Below are 18698 nucleotides of genomic sequence, written 5' to 3'. Positions count from 1 at the left end.
CTCTGAAGCTACAGGTGGCCTTGCCCTGACACCATGCAGCACCTGAGATAACTGTGTCCTAACAGTCCTCTGTCAGCTTTGTTAGGTGCTGGACAGAGCCTAGAGACTCACACAACCTAAGCTGTCACCTGCATTTGATATAGCTGCCCCAGCCCAGAAGCCATTGCTTTCCCCATCACCTGCCAATGCCCCACCAAGGGCTGCACTCAAACTAAGTGTGGAAGGAGTCAACACACTGTTCATCTGCAGGCTGGGGGCTTGAGAGGGCTGAGCTTAGGGGGTGACTGGATTGACAGAGGACATTGTGTGACTAGAGGATGGCATTGAACAGTGCCGTGATGTTGGAAAGGAATCAGAGACCTTTAGCGTTCAGAAGAAGTTGGGGGCAATTTGACTATAAGATCAATAGTGTGGAGTTGTCTTTACTACCTCCCACCACACCCTGTTTTATTTCCATTTGGTCCACACAGTGTATACCTCATACATATCTGCATCTTAAGGCCAGGTCAGGTGTGGCTTTTTAAAGGGTGCCATTTGCTCTGCTGTTTGTCATATGCATATGAACATTTTTATCTCAGGCATTTGTCCTTTGAGATTGTTCTCTAATTTTCAGGTCTCTATTGAAAAGGAATCAAACATTTAAACTGAAGTCAGCTCTGAAGAATATGGTTTGTGACTGATAGCAGCACTCAGGATGCACCTATCATGTTTACCTTTTTGAACAAGGACCTAGACATACAATAGCTGACGAGGGTTGGGCCAGATTGTTATGTATGATGGTGACATTTCCATGTTATTTTTAATAATGGCTGTGGTTTTCCATGTTAACAAAACAGAAGGGGAAATCAGGCTTGCTAGAACTTTCTGTTAGCATCCCTGGCTCTCTTAATTACATTCTTCTTTAAAGTCCCAGAGGGCAAGATTAACAAAAATCTTTTTCTGGGAATTGGTAGATCCAGCCTGGGATGACATCACTTGGCTTCTATTCCTTGTGCACATAAGCAGCTGCTGTGCCTTTGTCCGCACAGCTCAGGCTACAGTTGCATCTACGTCTGTGGTGAGTAGACCTTCCAGGAGCATCTGCAGGGCACAGGGTGGTCACCAGACAGTCTGCTCATTACTTGTGGGGTTTGTTTTATGATTTATTAACTACTTTTCATATGAAGAAAAGAATGTCTGGCCTTTTTTTTTAAACCGGTGCTCCTGGCATTCACTCATTCTGTAGATTAGGCAGGACTCAAACTCAGAGATCTCCCTGACTCTGTCAGCCTTAGAGTGCTAGACTGAATGGCGTGTGCCACCACACCTGGCTTCTTCCTAACATTTCCTGTTGGTATTTCCTTACTTTATTTTTAAAATCAAGGAATTAGGTCAAATGGATTCCAGCTTTAATTAACTTATTTTTGGTGTTTTGGAGACAAGGTCTCTCTACTATCTACCCTTCCTACACACACACACACACCAGCCTTGTCTTCATTACATTGGTAATCCCCCTGCCTTAGTATCACACGTGCCAGGGTTGTAGTAGGCCTCTGCCAACACACCCACTCTTCCTTCTATAGTTTTAAGTATTTGTATGACAATGCATTAGTTTTCCAGAACTGTGCCCTGTGTTATTTATTTAATTTCAAGTGTGGGCCTATTTTGAGGGTTAGAACAATGAAAAAATAATCTGTAATCATATCATGTGAAGTAGGTGACATAAATTCACACAATATGTTCCTAGAGAAGTAGGGTTTCCCATAGAACTCAGACAGGTGCTTATTCTGTGGCCACTGACAGGGTAAGCCCTGACTCTGTCAGTGGTTGTGTGGCATGAGGCAGATACCTGAGTCCCTGGGCTTCTTATGTAGAAAAGAGAAGAGTGTGGTGAGTCCCATGGAAGCATCAGGGAGGCTCACAGCAGCTGCTGGCTTGGAATGTTACTCTGTCATTGCTCTTCCTTCATTAATGCAAAGGGTTCACAGTGCACCAAGCTGTTCACATGGCATCAGATGGCACAGCAATAAGGACAAGAGAGCTGCTAATTCCTTGCCTTCTGCAAACACCACATTCCTAGTCTCACTGCTGCCTGGAGACCCTGATTACAGCGATCTCCACTTAAGAGAAGAAATCTGACCATCCTAAAAAAAAAACCCTGCCCATATCTGCCTCCTGATCTCCACTCACCCAGCGGACAGTGTTCAGGGCTTCTCAGAGCCTGGGGCTCCCTCCCTGTCTCTCTTCACTGTGTCCAGCACCATAAACTGAGTCAACAGAAAAACATAAGGTGAGTGTTGAAAAGCTTACATTGTTGAATAGATCTGAGTTTCCTTTCACCAATATATGTCTGTAAAATGGAAAACTGTCTCGTTTCTCCCTATCTCTTAGTCTATTTCCTTTCTCTCTCTCTCTCTCTCTCTCTCTCTCTCTCTCTCTCTCTCTCTCTCTCTCTCTCTCTCTCTCTCTCCCCATCTCTTCCCATAGGTCTCAGATCTCCCTGCCACACTTATAAAGGCATCAAGAACCTCTCAGCTCAGGCAGAACATGGCTCTTTAAGACTTCAGTATCAGTTTTGCCCTTCTGTTTTCGTTTTTAGAATCATGACATAGATATAAAATGTTGCTGAGCCCTGTGATTGCTGTCCCAACAACCCCTCCATTGACACAATTGCTACCATCTCCGAAAGAAGAGATTTCATTTCCTTCCTATTGCTTATAGTTGCCAAAATGTACTATCTACTCATGCAGAAATTAAAAAAAAAACCTTAAAAATCTCTGCTCTTAAAAGTATATGTAGAAGAGTCATTCACTGAGCCTGGTCAGGAAGACTGGATACATTCTGTCTGGTGCTGTTTTTCATTATTGTACCTATTGAAACCTTCAAGTTTAGCTCCCATTCTTGTACTATTTTCTCAGTATATGACCTTGTTTAGTGAAATCAAGGTTAATGTATCAGTGGATTTCTCTCAGGATCTAAGACAGAGGCACGGTGAGTGTGGAGTGAAGGGATCTATGAACCGCTGCAAGAACATCTCAGGGCTGTGTTCTTTGTCCTCACACTCCATGAGGAAGTGGCTGACAGTCCACGGAGATGCTGCTTCCCTGGTCTGGCAACCAGCAGTGACTGCTAAACTCTCAGCCTCCTGATGAAACTTAGAGCAAATGGACAATCTGTGAGGAGATGAACTAGGAGAAGCAAAGACTTGAAGAGGGTGATGCTTCCCACTGTCTAACCAGCATAGCATAAGCGAGCATAGTATGTGTATTTTTATGTCTACATTTTTATATAAATATATTTATATGAATATATGTTTAAAGAGCATTTATTTATCCAAACAAATAGATGTGGATCTCTTCAAATCCAATAAACTCTATGCATTATTCAGTTAAGGCATTTTAACATATTATTCTAAAAACTGAGTTCTTGAATAAATACCAAACAGGAGAGTATGTTAATATTAATAAATATTAATAAACTATGTTAATACTAGAAGAAACTCTGCAGTAGTTCTTAACAACAACTTGTGTATTCATTACTATTTTCTTAATAATGTGTTTGGTTTCTTGCTTACGTTTTTCTTTCATTACCTTTTGTTTGTTTGTTTGGTCAGTAATTCATTCTGTTTATTAAGAGCAAAAAAGCCCACCAATTTGAAGAACTTGTTGACAGAGAACACTATTTGTCATGCAAAGGGTCGCCACCATGAACTGTGATAGTTCTAATATGAGTTGTTATGACTCTAACCAAAAATATGATTCTTGTGTTTTCAAATCTCCTAACTTTTACACAGTTATCATTCTCTGATCTACAATCCCAGAGAACTTTCTCAACACAGTAGGTTTCCATGTTGAAGAGTAGATAGTCACTAACCCCAAAGTTTCTTGGTTGCCTAGGAGATACCCAGGAACAGCACAACCTTAATGAACAACTACACTGGACAGTCAGGTTTCACCCTGGTGGGACTCTTCAGTCAATCCAAACACCCTGCCCTGCTTGCTGGGGTCATATTTGTGGTTTTCCTGATGGCCTTTTCTGGGAATGCCCTCCTGATCCTACTGATCCTCTTTGACACCCATCTCCACATACCCATGTACTTTTTTATCAGCCAGCTGTCCCTCATGGACATGATGTACATTTCTGTCACTGTGCCCAAGATGCTCATGGACCACGTCCTGAGGAACCACAGGATCTCAGCTGCTGCCTGTGGAATGCAGATGTTCTTGTACCTGTCACTAGGAGGGTCAGAATTTTTGCTTCTAGCTGCCATGTCTTATGATCGCTATGTGGCCATCTGTCATCCACTCCGGTATCCTGTTCTTATGAACCACAGGGTATGTCTTCTCCTGATATCTTCCTGTTGGCTCCTGGGATCCTTAGATGGCTTCATGTTCACCCCTGTCACCATGACCTTCCCATTTTGTGGATCCCGGGAGATCTATCACTTCTTCTGTGAGGTCCGTGCTGTGACAAAGCTCTCCTGCTCAGACACCTGGCTGTATGAGACCCTCATGTATGTGTGCTGTGTGCTCATGATTCTCATCCCCGTGACAGTCATTTCAGGATCCTACTCATCCATCCTCCTCACTGTTCTCAGGATGAACTCAGCAGAGGGCAGAAGGAAGGCCCTTGCCACCTGCTCCTCCCACATGACTGTGGTCATTCTCTTCTATGGCACTGCAATCTACACCTACATGCTACCTAACTCCCTCCACTCCCCTGAGAAGGACATGGTGGTGTGTGTGTTTTACACCATACTCACACCTCTGTTGAACCCACTAATCTACAGTTTTAGGAATAAGAATGTCACAGAAGCTGTGAAGAAATTGTTGGGTATGAGCATCCTCTTCCAAGAAATTGTAAAGTAATCTGGATTATGTATTCCTTTACCCTGTCTCTATCCATCTGTTGATGCAGGTCTCATGCATTATTCATGATTATGCATGATTCATAAGGTTATTCATGATTTCTCTTCTCTCATTTCATATTCATCCTTTTCTGAAGAACTTTCTCTATCCTTAAAATTTCTTCATTAACATACTTCTCCTCCATTCACAAACTCTATTTGTATTATGTCTTGGTTATATTTTGTGAAGTTAACAATGGCTTTCTTACTTTTGGTACTTTGTAGGGTCTTACCATTCAACGATTATGTTATATTGAGCAATAAATGGTCATGATGTGCTCAACTGATGAAGCACAGATTGAGTTGAAGGAAATGTGCTTAGCAATGTGAACTAGGGGCGAATTGAGATAAATAACATATTGAGTTAGTTCTCTGTATTTTCTTGATAATTTGAAATTAAATTTTAAAAAGAGCAAAATATAGTTTTCTCCCTTTAGCTCCTGTATAATGATAAATAAACATAATGGTTAAAAGAAATTTAAGACTGGAGAGTTCAAGTATCCCAGTGTTTCAAATAGTCTGGGTAGCTGTACTTGCATACTAATACATGCCCCCAAACCAAAGACGTCTTCTCTTCAAAGGATACCAGGAATACCTGATTTTTAAGCCAAATGTAAGAGACCATGCCCCAGGAACCCGAACTCAAGGTTCCCCCAAAAGGACATTTTCCAAAATCTCATAAAATGTATACTATCATATCATCTGCAAATAGTGATATTTTGACCTCTTCCTTTCCAATTTTCTCCCTTTGACCACCTTTTGTTGTCTGACTGCTCTGGCTAGAACTTCAAGAACTATATTGAATAAGAAAGAGAGTGAGCAGCCTTGTCTAGTCTCTGATTTTAGTGGAAGTGCTTCAAGTTTTCTCTCCATTTAGTTTGATGTTGGCTACTGGTTTGCTGTATATGACTTTTACTATGTTTAGGTATGGGCCTTGAATTCCTGATCTTTCCAAGTCTTTCAACAGGAAGGGGTGTTAAATTTCTCAGCATCTAATGAGATGACCATGGTTTTTTTTTCCTTTGAGTTTTTTTTACATAGTGGATCACGTTGATGGATTTCTAAATTTGGAACCATCCCTGCCTCCCTGGGATGAAGCCTACTTTACAACGATGGATGATCGTTTTGATGTGTTCTTGGGTTTAGTTTGCAAGAATTTCATTGAGCATCTTTCTGTTACTATTCCATAGGGAAATTGGTCTGAGGTTCTCTTTCTTTGTTGGGTCTTTCTGTGATTTAGGTATAAGCATAATTGTGGCTTCAGAGAAGAAATTGGGTAGTGTTCCTCCTGTTTATATTCTGTGGAATAGTTTGACAGTATTGGTATTAGGTCTTCTATGAAGGTCGGATAGAATTCTGCAGTAAACCCATCTAGTCCTGGGCTTTTTTTTTTTTTTTTTTTTTTTTGGTTCGGAAACTTTTAACAACAGCTTCTCCTTCTTTAGGAGTTATGGGGGTTGTTTAGCTGTTTTATCTGTTTCGGATTTAACTTTGATAACTGGTATCTGTCTAGAAAATTGTCCATTTCATCCAGATTTTCCAGTTATGTTGAATATAGACTTTTATAGTAGGATCTGATGATTTTTTTTAATTTCCTCAGATTCTGTTTTCCTCAGATTTCATTTCTGACTTTGATAATTTGGGTACACTCTTTGTGCCCTCTGGTTAGTATGGCTGAAAGTTTAGCTATCTTGTTGATTTTCTAGAAGAACCATCTCCTGGTTTTTGTTGATTCTTTGTATAGTTCTTTTTGTTTCTACTTGGTTGATTTCGGCCCTGAGTTTGATTATTTCCTGCAGTCTATTCCTCTTGAATGTGTTTTCTTCTTTTTATTCTAGAGCTTTAAGGTGTATTGTCAAGCTGCTACTGTATGCTCTTTCCAGTTTCTTTTTAGAGGCACTCAAAGGTATGAGTTTTCCTCTTAGCACTGCTTCAATTGTGTCCCAAAATTTTGGGTATGTTGTGCCTTCATTTTCATTAATTTCTAAAAAGTCTGTTATTTCTTCCTTTCTTTCTTCCTTGCCCAAGGTATCATTGAGTAGAGCATTCAACTTCTTGTCTTTAAGAGAGATACCTAGTGCATCCATTCTGATTTGGGTATGAAGTGTTTCCACTCTCTGTATCTAACACTGCGTTTATATGTAACATGTTACAGGAGTGTCATACCTGAAGCTAAATTAGAGAGAAAGCAGTGAGGCTGAAGAAAGAAAAGCAGCAAATGAGAGAAACAGGGTTCTGAATCTACCAGAACTGGAATCATCATTCAACTGGGCTTCCTGCATGTTGCCTCTCTGCCCTTCCATTACTCTATGAGTCATTTAATTTGATGCTTAGAGTAATTCACTTTCTTTTAGCTTTCCGTTCAGCTTGGCCACATGGTTGCAATTTCATATAGAATGGCTAGTTGCAATTCTAAGAAAGTTTATTCTTCAGCTTCTAAATTTATGTAATTCTTATTTATTGCTCAGATTTTTATTTGGTTTGTTGTGTTGGTTTTATACCGGATTGTAGTTTGGCAAAGTAAATATAAACCCACCTTGCAGAAAATGTCAGACTACAACATGGTTTCTTTTTTATTTCCTTCCAAACAGAATTGTCCTTTCCCCATGTAACAAATATTGCTGGGAGGAAGGATGAAAAGTATAAGCCAATTCATGGGAACTCATAATTCAAAGATTATTGTAGAAATAACTAGACCATTTATGTCACAATCAGAAAGAGAAATGCCATCTTTAAACTGATGTGCTATTTCTTTGTAATATTCCTCCCACCTCAAGACCTGGCCATTGTCTCAAAGCCTCTCTCATACCAAAGATCACTTTTTTTTGAGCTGGGGACCGAACCCAGGGCCTTGTGCTTGCTAGGCAAGCGCTCTACCACTGAGCTAAATCCCCAACCCCAGAAATTTTTTTTTTGGTTCTTTTTTTTTTTTTTTTTTTTTGGAGCTGGGGACCGAACCCAGGGCCTTGCGCTTCCTGGGCAAGCGCTCTACCACTGAGCTAAATCCCCAACCCCAAAGATCACTTTTGAAGGGTAATTATACACCAGCTCATTTCCTGAGCCAGCCACTGCCATTCTGTTTTTTATTTAACAATTTCACCTAAATATATCATCAGTTGGGCTACAGCGGTGGCTCAGCAGTTAAGAACACCAACTGCTCTTCCAGAGGTCCTGAGTTCAATTCCCAGCAACCACATGGTAGCTCACAACCATCTGTAATGGAATCTGATGTCCACTTCTGGTATGTCTGAAGATAACCACAGTCTACTCATATACATAAAGCGAATAAATAATTCCTTTTAAAAAAGAGTCTGTGGTACAACCATTCTGGAAATCAGTCTGGAGATTCCTCAGAAAATTGGACATTGAACTGCCTGAGGATCCAGCTATACCTCTCTTGGGCATATACCCAAAAGATGCCCCAACATATAAAAAAGACACGTGCTCCACTATGTTCATCGCAGCCTTATTTATAATAGCCAGAAGCTGCAAAGAACCCAGATGCCCTTCAACAGAGGAATGGATACAGAAAATGTGGTACATCTACACAATGGAATATTACTCAGCTATCAAAAACAATGACTTTATGAAATTCATAGGCAAATGGTTGGAACTGGAAAATATCATCCTGAGTGAGCTAACCCAATCACAGAAAGACATACATGGTATGCACTCATTGATAAATGGCTATTGGCCCAAATGCTTGAATTACCCTAGATGCCTAGAACAAATGAAACTCAAGACGGATGATCAAAATGTGAATGCTTCACTCCTTCTTTAAAAGGGGAACAAGAATACCCTTGGCAGGGAAGAGAGAGGCAAAGATTAAAACAGAGACTGAAGGAACACCCATTCAGAGCCTGCCCCACCTGTGGCCCATACATATACAGCCACCCAATTAGACAAGATGGATGAAGCAAAGAAGTGCAGACCGACAGGAGCCGGATGTAGATCGCTCCAGAGAGACACAGCCAGAATACAGCAAATACAGAGGCAAATGCCAGCAGCAAACCACTGAACTGAGAATAGGACCCCCGTTGAAGGAATCAGAGAAAGAACTGGAAGAGCTTGAAGGGGCTCGAGACCCCAAAAGTACAACAATGTCAAGCAACCAGAGCTTCCAGGGACTAAGCCACTACCTAAAGACTATACATGGACTGACCCTGGACTCTGACCTCATAGGTAGCAATGAATATCCTAGTAAGAGCACCAGTGGAAGGGGAAGCCCTGGGTCCTGCTAAGACTGAACCCCCAATGAACTAGACTGTTGGGGGGAGGGCGGCAATGGGGGGGGTGGGGAGGGGAACACCCATAAGGAAGGGGAGGGGGAGGGGGATGTTTGCCCGGAAACCGGGAAAGGGAATAACACTCGAAATGTATATAAGAAATACTCAAGTTAATAAAAAAAAAAAGAGTCTGGACTCTGACATTCTAATATATGCTGCTCTTGAAAGTTGATTTATAACAATAACAGCAACAATGACAACAAAAAGAAAAAAAAAAACAAAAACATCAGTTCTATAGCCATAGTGCCCTGGGTTCAACCCTCTCATGTCCAGCCATGGAGAACAAAAGAGTTCAGTAGAGGCTCCTGTGAGTCTATCCATAAATTCCAGTGGACTTTAATTTGGATATTTAAAAAAAATACATCGTCTATTCTAGCTATTGTTGGCTCCTGCCTCGTCTAGTGATGTTAACAGTGAAGTTAACTTAAGGCTGTTTAACTTAGGCCAGAGTCCCCCATTCATCAAAGAAGCCACATCAGTCATTACCCCAGTTTCATATCACCAGTGGACTTTCTCAAAGAGCTGAGAAAGATATCAGCTGTTAATCTTGAGCAGCCACATGCAGAAGAATGCATTCATCCTCACATACATGTGCCCACTCATATATGCAAACACACATTCACACCATATACACACAATCAAGAAGAATAGAATTTAAAGATCTACCATGTGATCACTTCTTCCTATTTCCCTGCTGGCCTCTAAGTCAGGAAAGAACAGAGATAAGTGTGCATCAGTGTTTGTCATGGTGCTGTGTATTATGGCTCAGTCATGGGACCAGCCTAGGTGTCCAGCAGCAGGGCAATGGACAACAGAGAAAATGGGATCTACATCCACAATGGAAAACTTAAACTATGTAAGAACAAAGGTATGCATTGTTTGAAAATACTGCATGGATCCTATGCCATCTAAGTTGTTGTAGCTTTGAAATAAACACATGTGTGCTATTCATTAATAGTTCCTATCCTTTCTGTTTGCATACCTTGGCTTTGTAGAGCTTGTTTTTGCCAACTAGAATTTCGAGGTGAAAATTATGTTAATACACATGTTATAGTTTAGAAAATTTAGTAAGCAGTGAGCTCACAATAATTTCAATAGCTGCTATAAAATCACAGTTATTGTAGCCACAGATGCCAGTTAAATTCCAAAAATGCAGTTGGTTGTGTACTTCTAAATTCAAAATGTTTTAGAAGACCAAAGCAAATAAAAAGAGTAAAGAGATCTAAATTTGTCATTATTTAATAAAAATACCAAACACTTAAGCCACTTTAAGACATGAAGCAAAGAGAAATCATAAAATATATATTACCATAAATGTAGAAGCTAAAAGTTAATGTGTATATGTGAAATAGTTTTATAAACAAATGCAAGAAATAAAAATGATGCTAAGACATGGAGAAGAACCTCAAAGGATAACCAGGACAGACAGGTCAAATGTCACTAATGCATACTGAAACAGCAGAAATGACAACCAAATGACAATGACGACATTTCCTCTGGTGTTACAGGAATGTGTTCTGTAGTTATCATCTCAGTTACATGAAATTTTAAAAAATAGAATTTGGTGCTTAGAATCTTGTGTTTGGAGTTCCCTGCACCCAAATCCCATGGGGAAGAGAGTGGACCACCCAGGAGTGTAGACATCCTGAGGCCTCAAGGGGAGATTGCCACCTCTACACACCTCGGCCCACATCCCTGGTCCAAGGGGAAACTGCACAGTGCCTCTGGATAGAGGGATATAGAAACAGACAGCTGCTGGTACCTACCCATAGTTCTGGTCTGCGCCCAGGACTGAACTGATCCAGCAAAACAGCTCCCTACACCCAAATCCCATTGGGGAGAGAACTGGAACCTGAGAAGTGTGGATACTCCTGAGAAGTCAGAGGAGAATACCCTCTGCCTACAGTCCAGACCCAAGGAGAAATCGCATAGTGTCAACTGTGCCCACTGGGTGCAAGGACCTACATGAGCAATCAGGGGCAGGACCCTTTGATTCCTGCCTGTGCCTAGAGCTGGAAGACAGTCTCCAGGAGCACCACCACAGCTGAGAGCAGAGGTAAGACCCACCTTTCTGCTACCAATTGACCTGCCTGGTAGATTCAGGATACACAGAGGCAGAAGTCCTCTGGGTCAGGGAACTTCTTGTTCCTGGCTGTACCCGGAAGTGAACTGATACCATCCCATAGTTCCCTGCACCCAAATCCCGTGGAGAAGAAAGCAGACCACCCAGGAGTGCAGACATCCTGAGGCTGCAGGACAGACTGCCACTTCTGCACACCACAGCCCTCATCCCTGGTACAAGGGGAAACTGCACACTGCCTCTGGACAGAGGGATATAGGAACAGACAACCACTAGTAACCATGGTTCTGGTCTGCACCCAGGACCGAACTTATCCAGCAAAACAGCTCCCTGCACCCAAATCCCATGGGGGGAGAGCTGGAAACTCAGAAGTGTGGATACTCCTGAGAAGTCAGAGGAGAATACCCTCTGTCCACAGTCCAAACCCAAGAGGAAATCAAATAGTGCCAACTGTGCCCACTGGGTGCAAGAACCTACACAAGAAATCAGGGGCAGGACCCTTTCATTCCTGCCCACACCTAGAGCTGGAAGACAGTCTTCAGGAGCACCACCACAGCTGAGAGCAGAGCACTTGTTCTCAGGAAAGGCTGAAAGAAAACAGGAAAATAGTTCTACAGGAGTGCTTTCACAGAGGCCTACAGCAAGGCCAAGTCATTTCCAGAAACAGCAAGACAAGCAAACACCAGAGAAAACCCAATGGCTAGAGGCAAGCACAGGAACTAATCAACAGAAACCAAGATTACTTGGCATCATCAGAGCCCAGTACTCCCACCAAAGAAAATACTGAATATCCAAACAAACCAGACAAGCAAGATTTAGATTTGAAATCATATTTTTGATAATGATGAAGGAGTTTAAGAAAGACATAAAGAACTCCCTTAGAGAAATGCAGGAAAGCACAAGTAAACAAGTAAAAGCCCTTAGAGAGGAAACACAAAAATCACTGAAAGAATTACAGGAAAACACAACCAAACAGGTGGAGGAATTGAAAATGGAAATAGAAACAATAAAGAAAGTACAAAGGGAGACAACCCTGGATATAGAAAACCAAAGAAAGAGACAAGAAGCCATAGATACAAGCATCACCAACAGAATACAAGAGATAGATGAGAGAATCTCAGGGGCAGAAGATACCATAGAAAACATTGACAAAACTGTCAAAAGAAAATGTAAAATGAAAAAAGCTCCTAGGCCAAAACATACAGGAAATCCAGGACACAAAGAGAAGATCAAACCTAAGGATAATAGGTATAGAAGAAAGTGAAGACTGCCAGTTCAAAGGACCAGTAAATACATTCAACAAAATTATAGAAGAAAACTTCCCTAACTGAAAGAAAGAGATGCCCATAAACAAACAAGAAGCCTACAGAACTCCAAATAGATTGGACCAGAAGAGAAATTCCTCCTGTCACATAATAGTTAAAACACCAAATGCACAAAACAAAGTATATTAAAAGCAGTAAAGGAAAAAGGTCAAGTGACATACAAAGGCAGACCAATAAGAATTACATCAGACTTCTTATCAGAGACTATGGAAGCCAGAAGATCCTGGACAGATGTCATACAGACCCTAAGAGAACACAAATGGCAGCCCAAGTTACTGTATCCAGCACAACTTTCAATTAACATAGATGGAGAAACCAAGATATTCCATGACAAAACCAAATTTATGCAATATCTTTCTACAAATCCAGCCCTACAAAGGATAATAGATGGAAAACTCCAACTCAAGGAGAGAAACTACACCATACAAAAAGCAAGAATATAATTTCTTTGCAATGAAACAAAAAGAGAGACAAGCAAACATAATTCCACCTCTAACAACGAAAATGGCAGGAAGCGACAATCACTATTCCTTACTATCTCTCAACATCAACAGACTCAATTCCCCAATAAAAAGACATAGACTAACAGACTGGATACAAAAAGAGGACCCAGCATTTTGCTGCATGCAGGAAACACACCTCAGAGACAAAGACAGACACTACCTCAGAATAAATGGCTGGGAAAAATTTTCCAAGCAAATGGTCCAAAGAAACAAGCTGGAGTTGCCATTTTAATATCAAATAAAATTGACTTTCAACCAAGAGTCATTAAAAAAGATAAGAAAGGACACTTCATATTCATCAAAGGAAAAATCCACCAAGATGAACTCTCAATCCTAAATATCTATGCTCCAAGTGCAAGGGTACCTACATACATAAAAGAAACCTTACTTAAACTCAAAGTACACATTGCACCTCACAAAATGAAAGTAGGAGATTTCAACCCCACACTCTCATCACTGGAAAGATCATGGAAACAGAAATTAAACAGAGACATAGAGAAACTAACAGAAGTTATGAACCAATTGGATTTAACAGATATTTACAGAATATTCCATCCTTAAAAAAAGGATATACCTTCTTCTCAGCACCTCATGGAACCTTCTCCAAAATTGACCATATAATCAGTCACAAAACAGGCCTCAACAGATACAGGAAGATAGAAATAATCCCGTGCATCCTATCAGATCATCTCAAACTAAGACTGGTCTTTAATAACAACAATAATGACAGAAAGCCCACATATACGTGGAAGTTGAACAATGCTCTACTCAATGAAAACTTGGACAAGGAAGAAATAAAAAAAGAAAGTAAAGACAGAATTTAATGAAAATGAAGTAACAACATTCCCAAACTTATAGGACACAATGAAAGTGGTACTAGGAGGAAAACTCAAAGCTCTGAGTGCCTGCAAAAAGAGACAGGAGAGAGCATATGTCAGCAGCTTGACAGAACACCTTAAAGATCTAGAGGAAAAAAAGAAATAAATAAACCCAAGAGGAGTAGAAGGCAGGAAATAATCAAACACAGAGCTGAAATCAACCAAGTAGAAACAAAAAGGACTATAAAAAGAATCAAAAAAAAAAAAAGCAGGAGCTGGTTCTTTGAGAAAATCAACAAGATAGATAAACCCTTAGTCAGACTAACCAGAGGACACAGAGAGTGTATCCAAATTAAGAAAATCAGAAATGAAAAGGGAGACATAACAACAGTATCAGGGACCCGACAAAAGGTGGGCCATGCCCTTCTGGTTGCTACCCTCACGGACAGCTGAAACCCACCCCCGAGGAGTGACTTCAGACCAGAGGTAAAACCAATTTTTCTGCTCCAAGTGACCTGCCTGTTGGACTCAGGACACACAAGGCCAAATTCCTCTGTGACTGGACACTTATAGTTTCTAGCTGGAGCCTAAACCTCACTGATCCCAGCCCACAGCTCCTTGTTCCAAACCGCATGGGAGAGAGAGCTCATCGCCAGACAGGTTGGCACCCCTGAGACTGCAGGGCAGGAGAGACCTCCAGTACTACCCACCCTTGCCCACATCCCTGGCCCAAGAAGAAATTGCATAGGGCCTCTGGGAACAGGAAGATAGGGGTACTCAAGCTGCAGGTGCCCTGCGGTCCAGACTGCACCCAGATCTGAAGAGAACCAGTCAAACAGCTCCCTGCACCCAAATCCCGAGGGAGGGAGAGCTAGACCTTCAGAGGGGCAGACATTCCTGGGAAGCCAGAGGAGACTACTCTCTGCCCGCATGTCTGATTCTAGACACCCTAGAAAAGACGGGGCAGGCCCTTCTGGTTTCTGCCCTCATGGAGAGTTGAAACCCAGCACTAAGTAGCGACTTCAGGCCCGAAGTAGAGGTAGGACCAACTTTTCTGCTCCAAGTGACCTGCATGGTGGACTCAGGACACACACCCACAGGAACAGCTGAAGATCAGTAGACAGCCTGAAAGCAGAACACTCTGTTCCCATAACTGGCTGAAAGAAAACAGGAAAACAAGTCTACAGCACTCCTGACACACAGGCCCATAGCAGTCTAGCCACTGTCAGAAATAGCAGAACAAAGTAACACCAGAGAGAACCTGATGGCGAGAGGCAAGTGCAGGATCCAAAGCAACAGAAACCAAGACTACATGGCAACACCGGAGCCCAATTCTCCCACCAAAGCAAACACTAAATATCCAAGCACATCAGAAAAGCAAGATCTTGATTTTAAATCACATTTGATCATGATGATGGAGGACTTCAAGAAAGACATAAAGAACTCCCTTACAGAAATGCATGAAAACACAAATAAACAAGTAGAAGCCTATAGAGAGGAATCACAGAAGTCCCTGAAAGAATGACAGGAAAACACAATCAAACAGGTGAAAGAATTAAAAATGAAAATAGAAGCAATAATGAAAGAACAAAGGGAAACAACCCTGGATATAGAAAACCAAAGGAAGAGACAAGGAGCCATAGATACAAGCATCACCAACAAATACAAGAGATAGAAGAGAGAATATGAGGACCAGGGGATTCCACACAAATCATCGACAAAACTGTCAAAAATAATGGAAAATGGAAAAAGCTACTGGCCCAAAACATACAGGAAATCCAGGACACAATGAGAAGATCACAGCTAAGGATAACAGGTATAGAAGAGAGTGAAGACTACCAGCTCAAAGGACCAGTAAATATCTTCAACAAAATCATAGAAGAAAACTTCCCTAACCTAAAGAAAGAGATGCCCATAAACATACAAGAAGCCTACAGAACTCCAAATAGATTGGACCAGAAAAGAAACTCCTCCCATCACATAATAGTTAAAACACCAAATGCACAAAACAAAAAAAGAATATTAAAAGCAGTAAGGGGAAAAGGTCAAGAAACGTATGAAGACAGAGCTACTAGAATTACACCAGACTTCTCACCAAAGACTATGAAAGCCAGAAGATCCTGGACAGATGTCATACAGACCCTAAGAGAACACAAATGCCAGCCCAGGTTACTGTATCCAGCAAAACTCAATTAACATAGATGGAGAAGCCAAGATATTCCAAGAAAAAACCCAATTTACACAATATCTTTCTACAAATCCAGCCATACAAAGGATAATAAATGGTAAAGCCCAACACAAGAAGGCAAGCTACACACTAGAAAAAGCAAGAAACTAATCATTTTGCAACAAAACAAAGAGAAGACAAGCACACAAACATAATCTCATATGCAACATTTATGGTGCATATTCATATGGTGAGATTTCATTCAACCTCTATCTTTTTTCCATTGGATGGTTTTTGCTCCTTTGTCAAAAATCAAGTGACCATAGATGTGTGGATTCATTTCTCGGTCTTTAGTTCTATTTCACTGGTCTATCTGTCTGTCTCTGTACCAATACTATACAGGTTTTTTTAATCATTATTGCTCTGTAATACTGCATGAGTTCAGGGATAGTGATTCCCCCAGAAGTCCTTTTATTGTTGAGGATAGTCTTAGCTATCCTGGGTTTTTTGTTATTCCAGATGAATCTGTAAATTGTTCTAATTCTATGAAGAATTGGATTGGACTTTTGATGGGGATTACATTGAATCTGTAGATTGCTTTTGGTGAAATGGCCATTTTTACTATATTAATCCTGCCAATCCAGGAGCATGGGAGATCTTTCCATCTTCTGAGATCTTCTTCAATTTCAATATAGCTTAATAAACAATGATGTTTGCAAAAAAGATATTTATCAACCCTACATCCAACAGTAGACTAATAATCAAAATATATAAAGAACTCAAAAAATTGGACACCAACAAACCAAATAACTCAATTTAAAAATGGGATAGAGATGTAGGACACACTGACAGAGTCACCAAATGTGTATAGTACTGCTGAGGAGGAAGCATGTTCAAACCCTGAGAATCTCAGAGATCTGAGAGGGCAGGAATAGAGCTGCTCCCTTCCTGCCTCTACGCCCGCTCTGGACAACATAATCATGACCTTTAAGCAAGGACCATGGGCAGTCAGACACTCAGAAGGGGAAATAAAATAGACATTTTATGGATGTGGATAGATGAAGAAAACAGTGGGAGAGGGGGGAACAGTGATGGCTATCAGGTGTGGGGAAGAGGGGTAAGCAATGGCTGGGAGAAAGAACAGAAATTGATGGGGGCATCTCTGGGACTGAGACCTGGGACAGGTAAGATGCCACAGAGTTTAAGAGGGTGACCCTAGCTGAGCCTCCTAGTAGCTAGAAATATGATGACTAAAGGGGACACCTCCTGAAGTAAGGTGGGACTTCCAGTAGAAGGAGAGGGACAACAACCCACCCACAAAACTCTCAACCCAAAATTTGTCCTGCCCACAAGATGCACAAGATTAAGGATGGAGCATAGATGGAGGGAATGTCCAACCCATGACTGGCCCAAGTAGAGAGAGTCAACCCCTGACACTATTGGTGATATTCTGCTATGTTTGCAGTCAGGAGGCTAGCATAACTGGGTCCTGAGAGGCTTCACTCAGCAGTTGATGGAAATAGATACAGAGACCCACAGCCAAACATCAGGCAGAACTTGGGTAGTATTGTGAACGAGTAGGGGGATAGTGTCATGCTAGCTGGATGGGTCAAGAACATGACAAGAAGACCTACAGGGTCAACTAACCTGGACCCATGAGGACTTACAGAGATTGAACCAACAACCAAAGAGCATGCAGGAGCTAGACCTAGGCCTCTTACACATTTTTAGCAGATTTTCAGCTTGGTGTTCATGTGGGTCCCCTAACAAGTGGAGTAGAGGCTGTCTCTGACTCTGTTGTCTACTATTGAATCCCCTTCCCCAATTATACCACCTTGTCTGGCCTTAGTGGGAGAAGATGTGCCTAGTTCTGTTCTGATTTGATGCTCCAAGGTGGAACGGTGCCCAAGATGGGTGAGGGGATTTCCCATCTCTGAGAAAAAGAGGGGGTAATGGGGGGATGGACTTGTGATGGTGGGATAGAGAAGAGAGGAGAGGGGTTTCTGTGATCATGTTAAGTGAGTAAATAAATATATTAATGAAAAAAATGAGTCAGGATTTACAAAATAGCAGCTGAACCCCTAGTTTCTGAGTTCACACATAAGAAAAAAGTCACAAAAACTACTGGAATTTATAGAACACATGGTGGGGGAGGGAGAGAGAGAAAAGGAGGAAGAGGAGAGAATTCTGTACAATGAACAGTAACCCAGTCATATAATAACTGACATAGAATCATCATGTTGCACCTAATATTTACTTATGATTACAATATTCCAAGTTATTGTTAATGCTCACTATGATTTTTCACTTCAGCAAAACTAAAGAGTAAAACTCAGCCTGTAGCATAGGATTCTGTTAGCATCCCTGACTCTCTTGCTTTCATTCTTATTTAAAGTCCCTCAGGGGAATTATTAAGAAAAGTTTTATCTAGAAATGTGCAGAGTCTAGCCAGGGATGACGTCACGTGGCTGCTGTTCCTTGTGCACTTAACCAGCTGCCTTACCTTGGTCCATACAGCTCAGGATACATCTGTAGCTGCAGCTGGTGGTGAGTAGACCTGACAGGAGAGTCTGCATGGCACAAGATGGTCACTAGACAGTCTGTTCTTTCTTCAGAGAATCTCTTTTTTTCTTT

The 18698-nt window shown here is 41.3% G+C and overlaps 1 protein-coding gene across 1 annotated transcript; it reads left to right on the top strand.

Moving 5' to 3' along the window:
- The first annotated feature begins 3893 nt into the window (after nt 1-3893).
- Nucleotides 3894-4847, top strand: Or2t43 (olfactory receptor family 2 subfamily T member 43). Its single transcript, XM_087574972.1, has one exon. The coding sequence runs from the start codon at nt 3903-3905 to the stop codon at nt 4845-4847; it is 945 nt and encodes a 314-aa protein (XP_087431098.1). The 5' UTR covers nt 3894-3902.
- Nucleotides 4848-18698: the final 13851 nt, after the last annotated feature.

Source organism: Rattus norvegicus, chromosome 10 (genome assembly GCF_021556685.1).
Source record: "Rattus norvegicus strain SHRSP/BbbUtx chromosome 10, alternate assembly SHRSP_T2T, whole genome shotgun sequence".
Lineage (NCBI taxonomy): Eukaryota > Metazoa > Chordata > Mammalia > Rodentia > Muridae > Rattus > Rattus norvegicus.
Note: the sequence above shows the minus strand (reverse complement) of the source record. Positions and strands in the feature narration are given on the sequence as shown.

Coding starts and splice junctions, on each gene's coding strand:
- Or2t43 (XM_087574972.1), top strand. CDS start 3,903: ATGAACAACTACACTGGACAGTCAGGTTTCACCCTGGTGGGACTCTTC.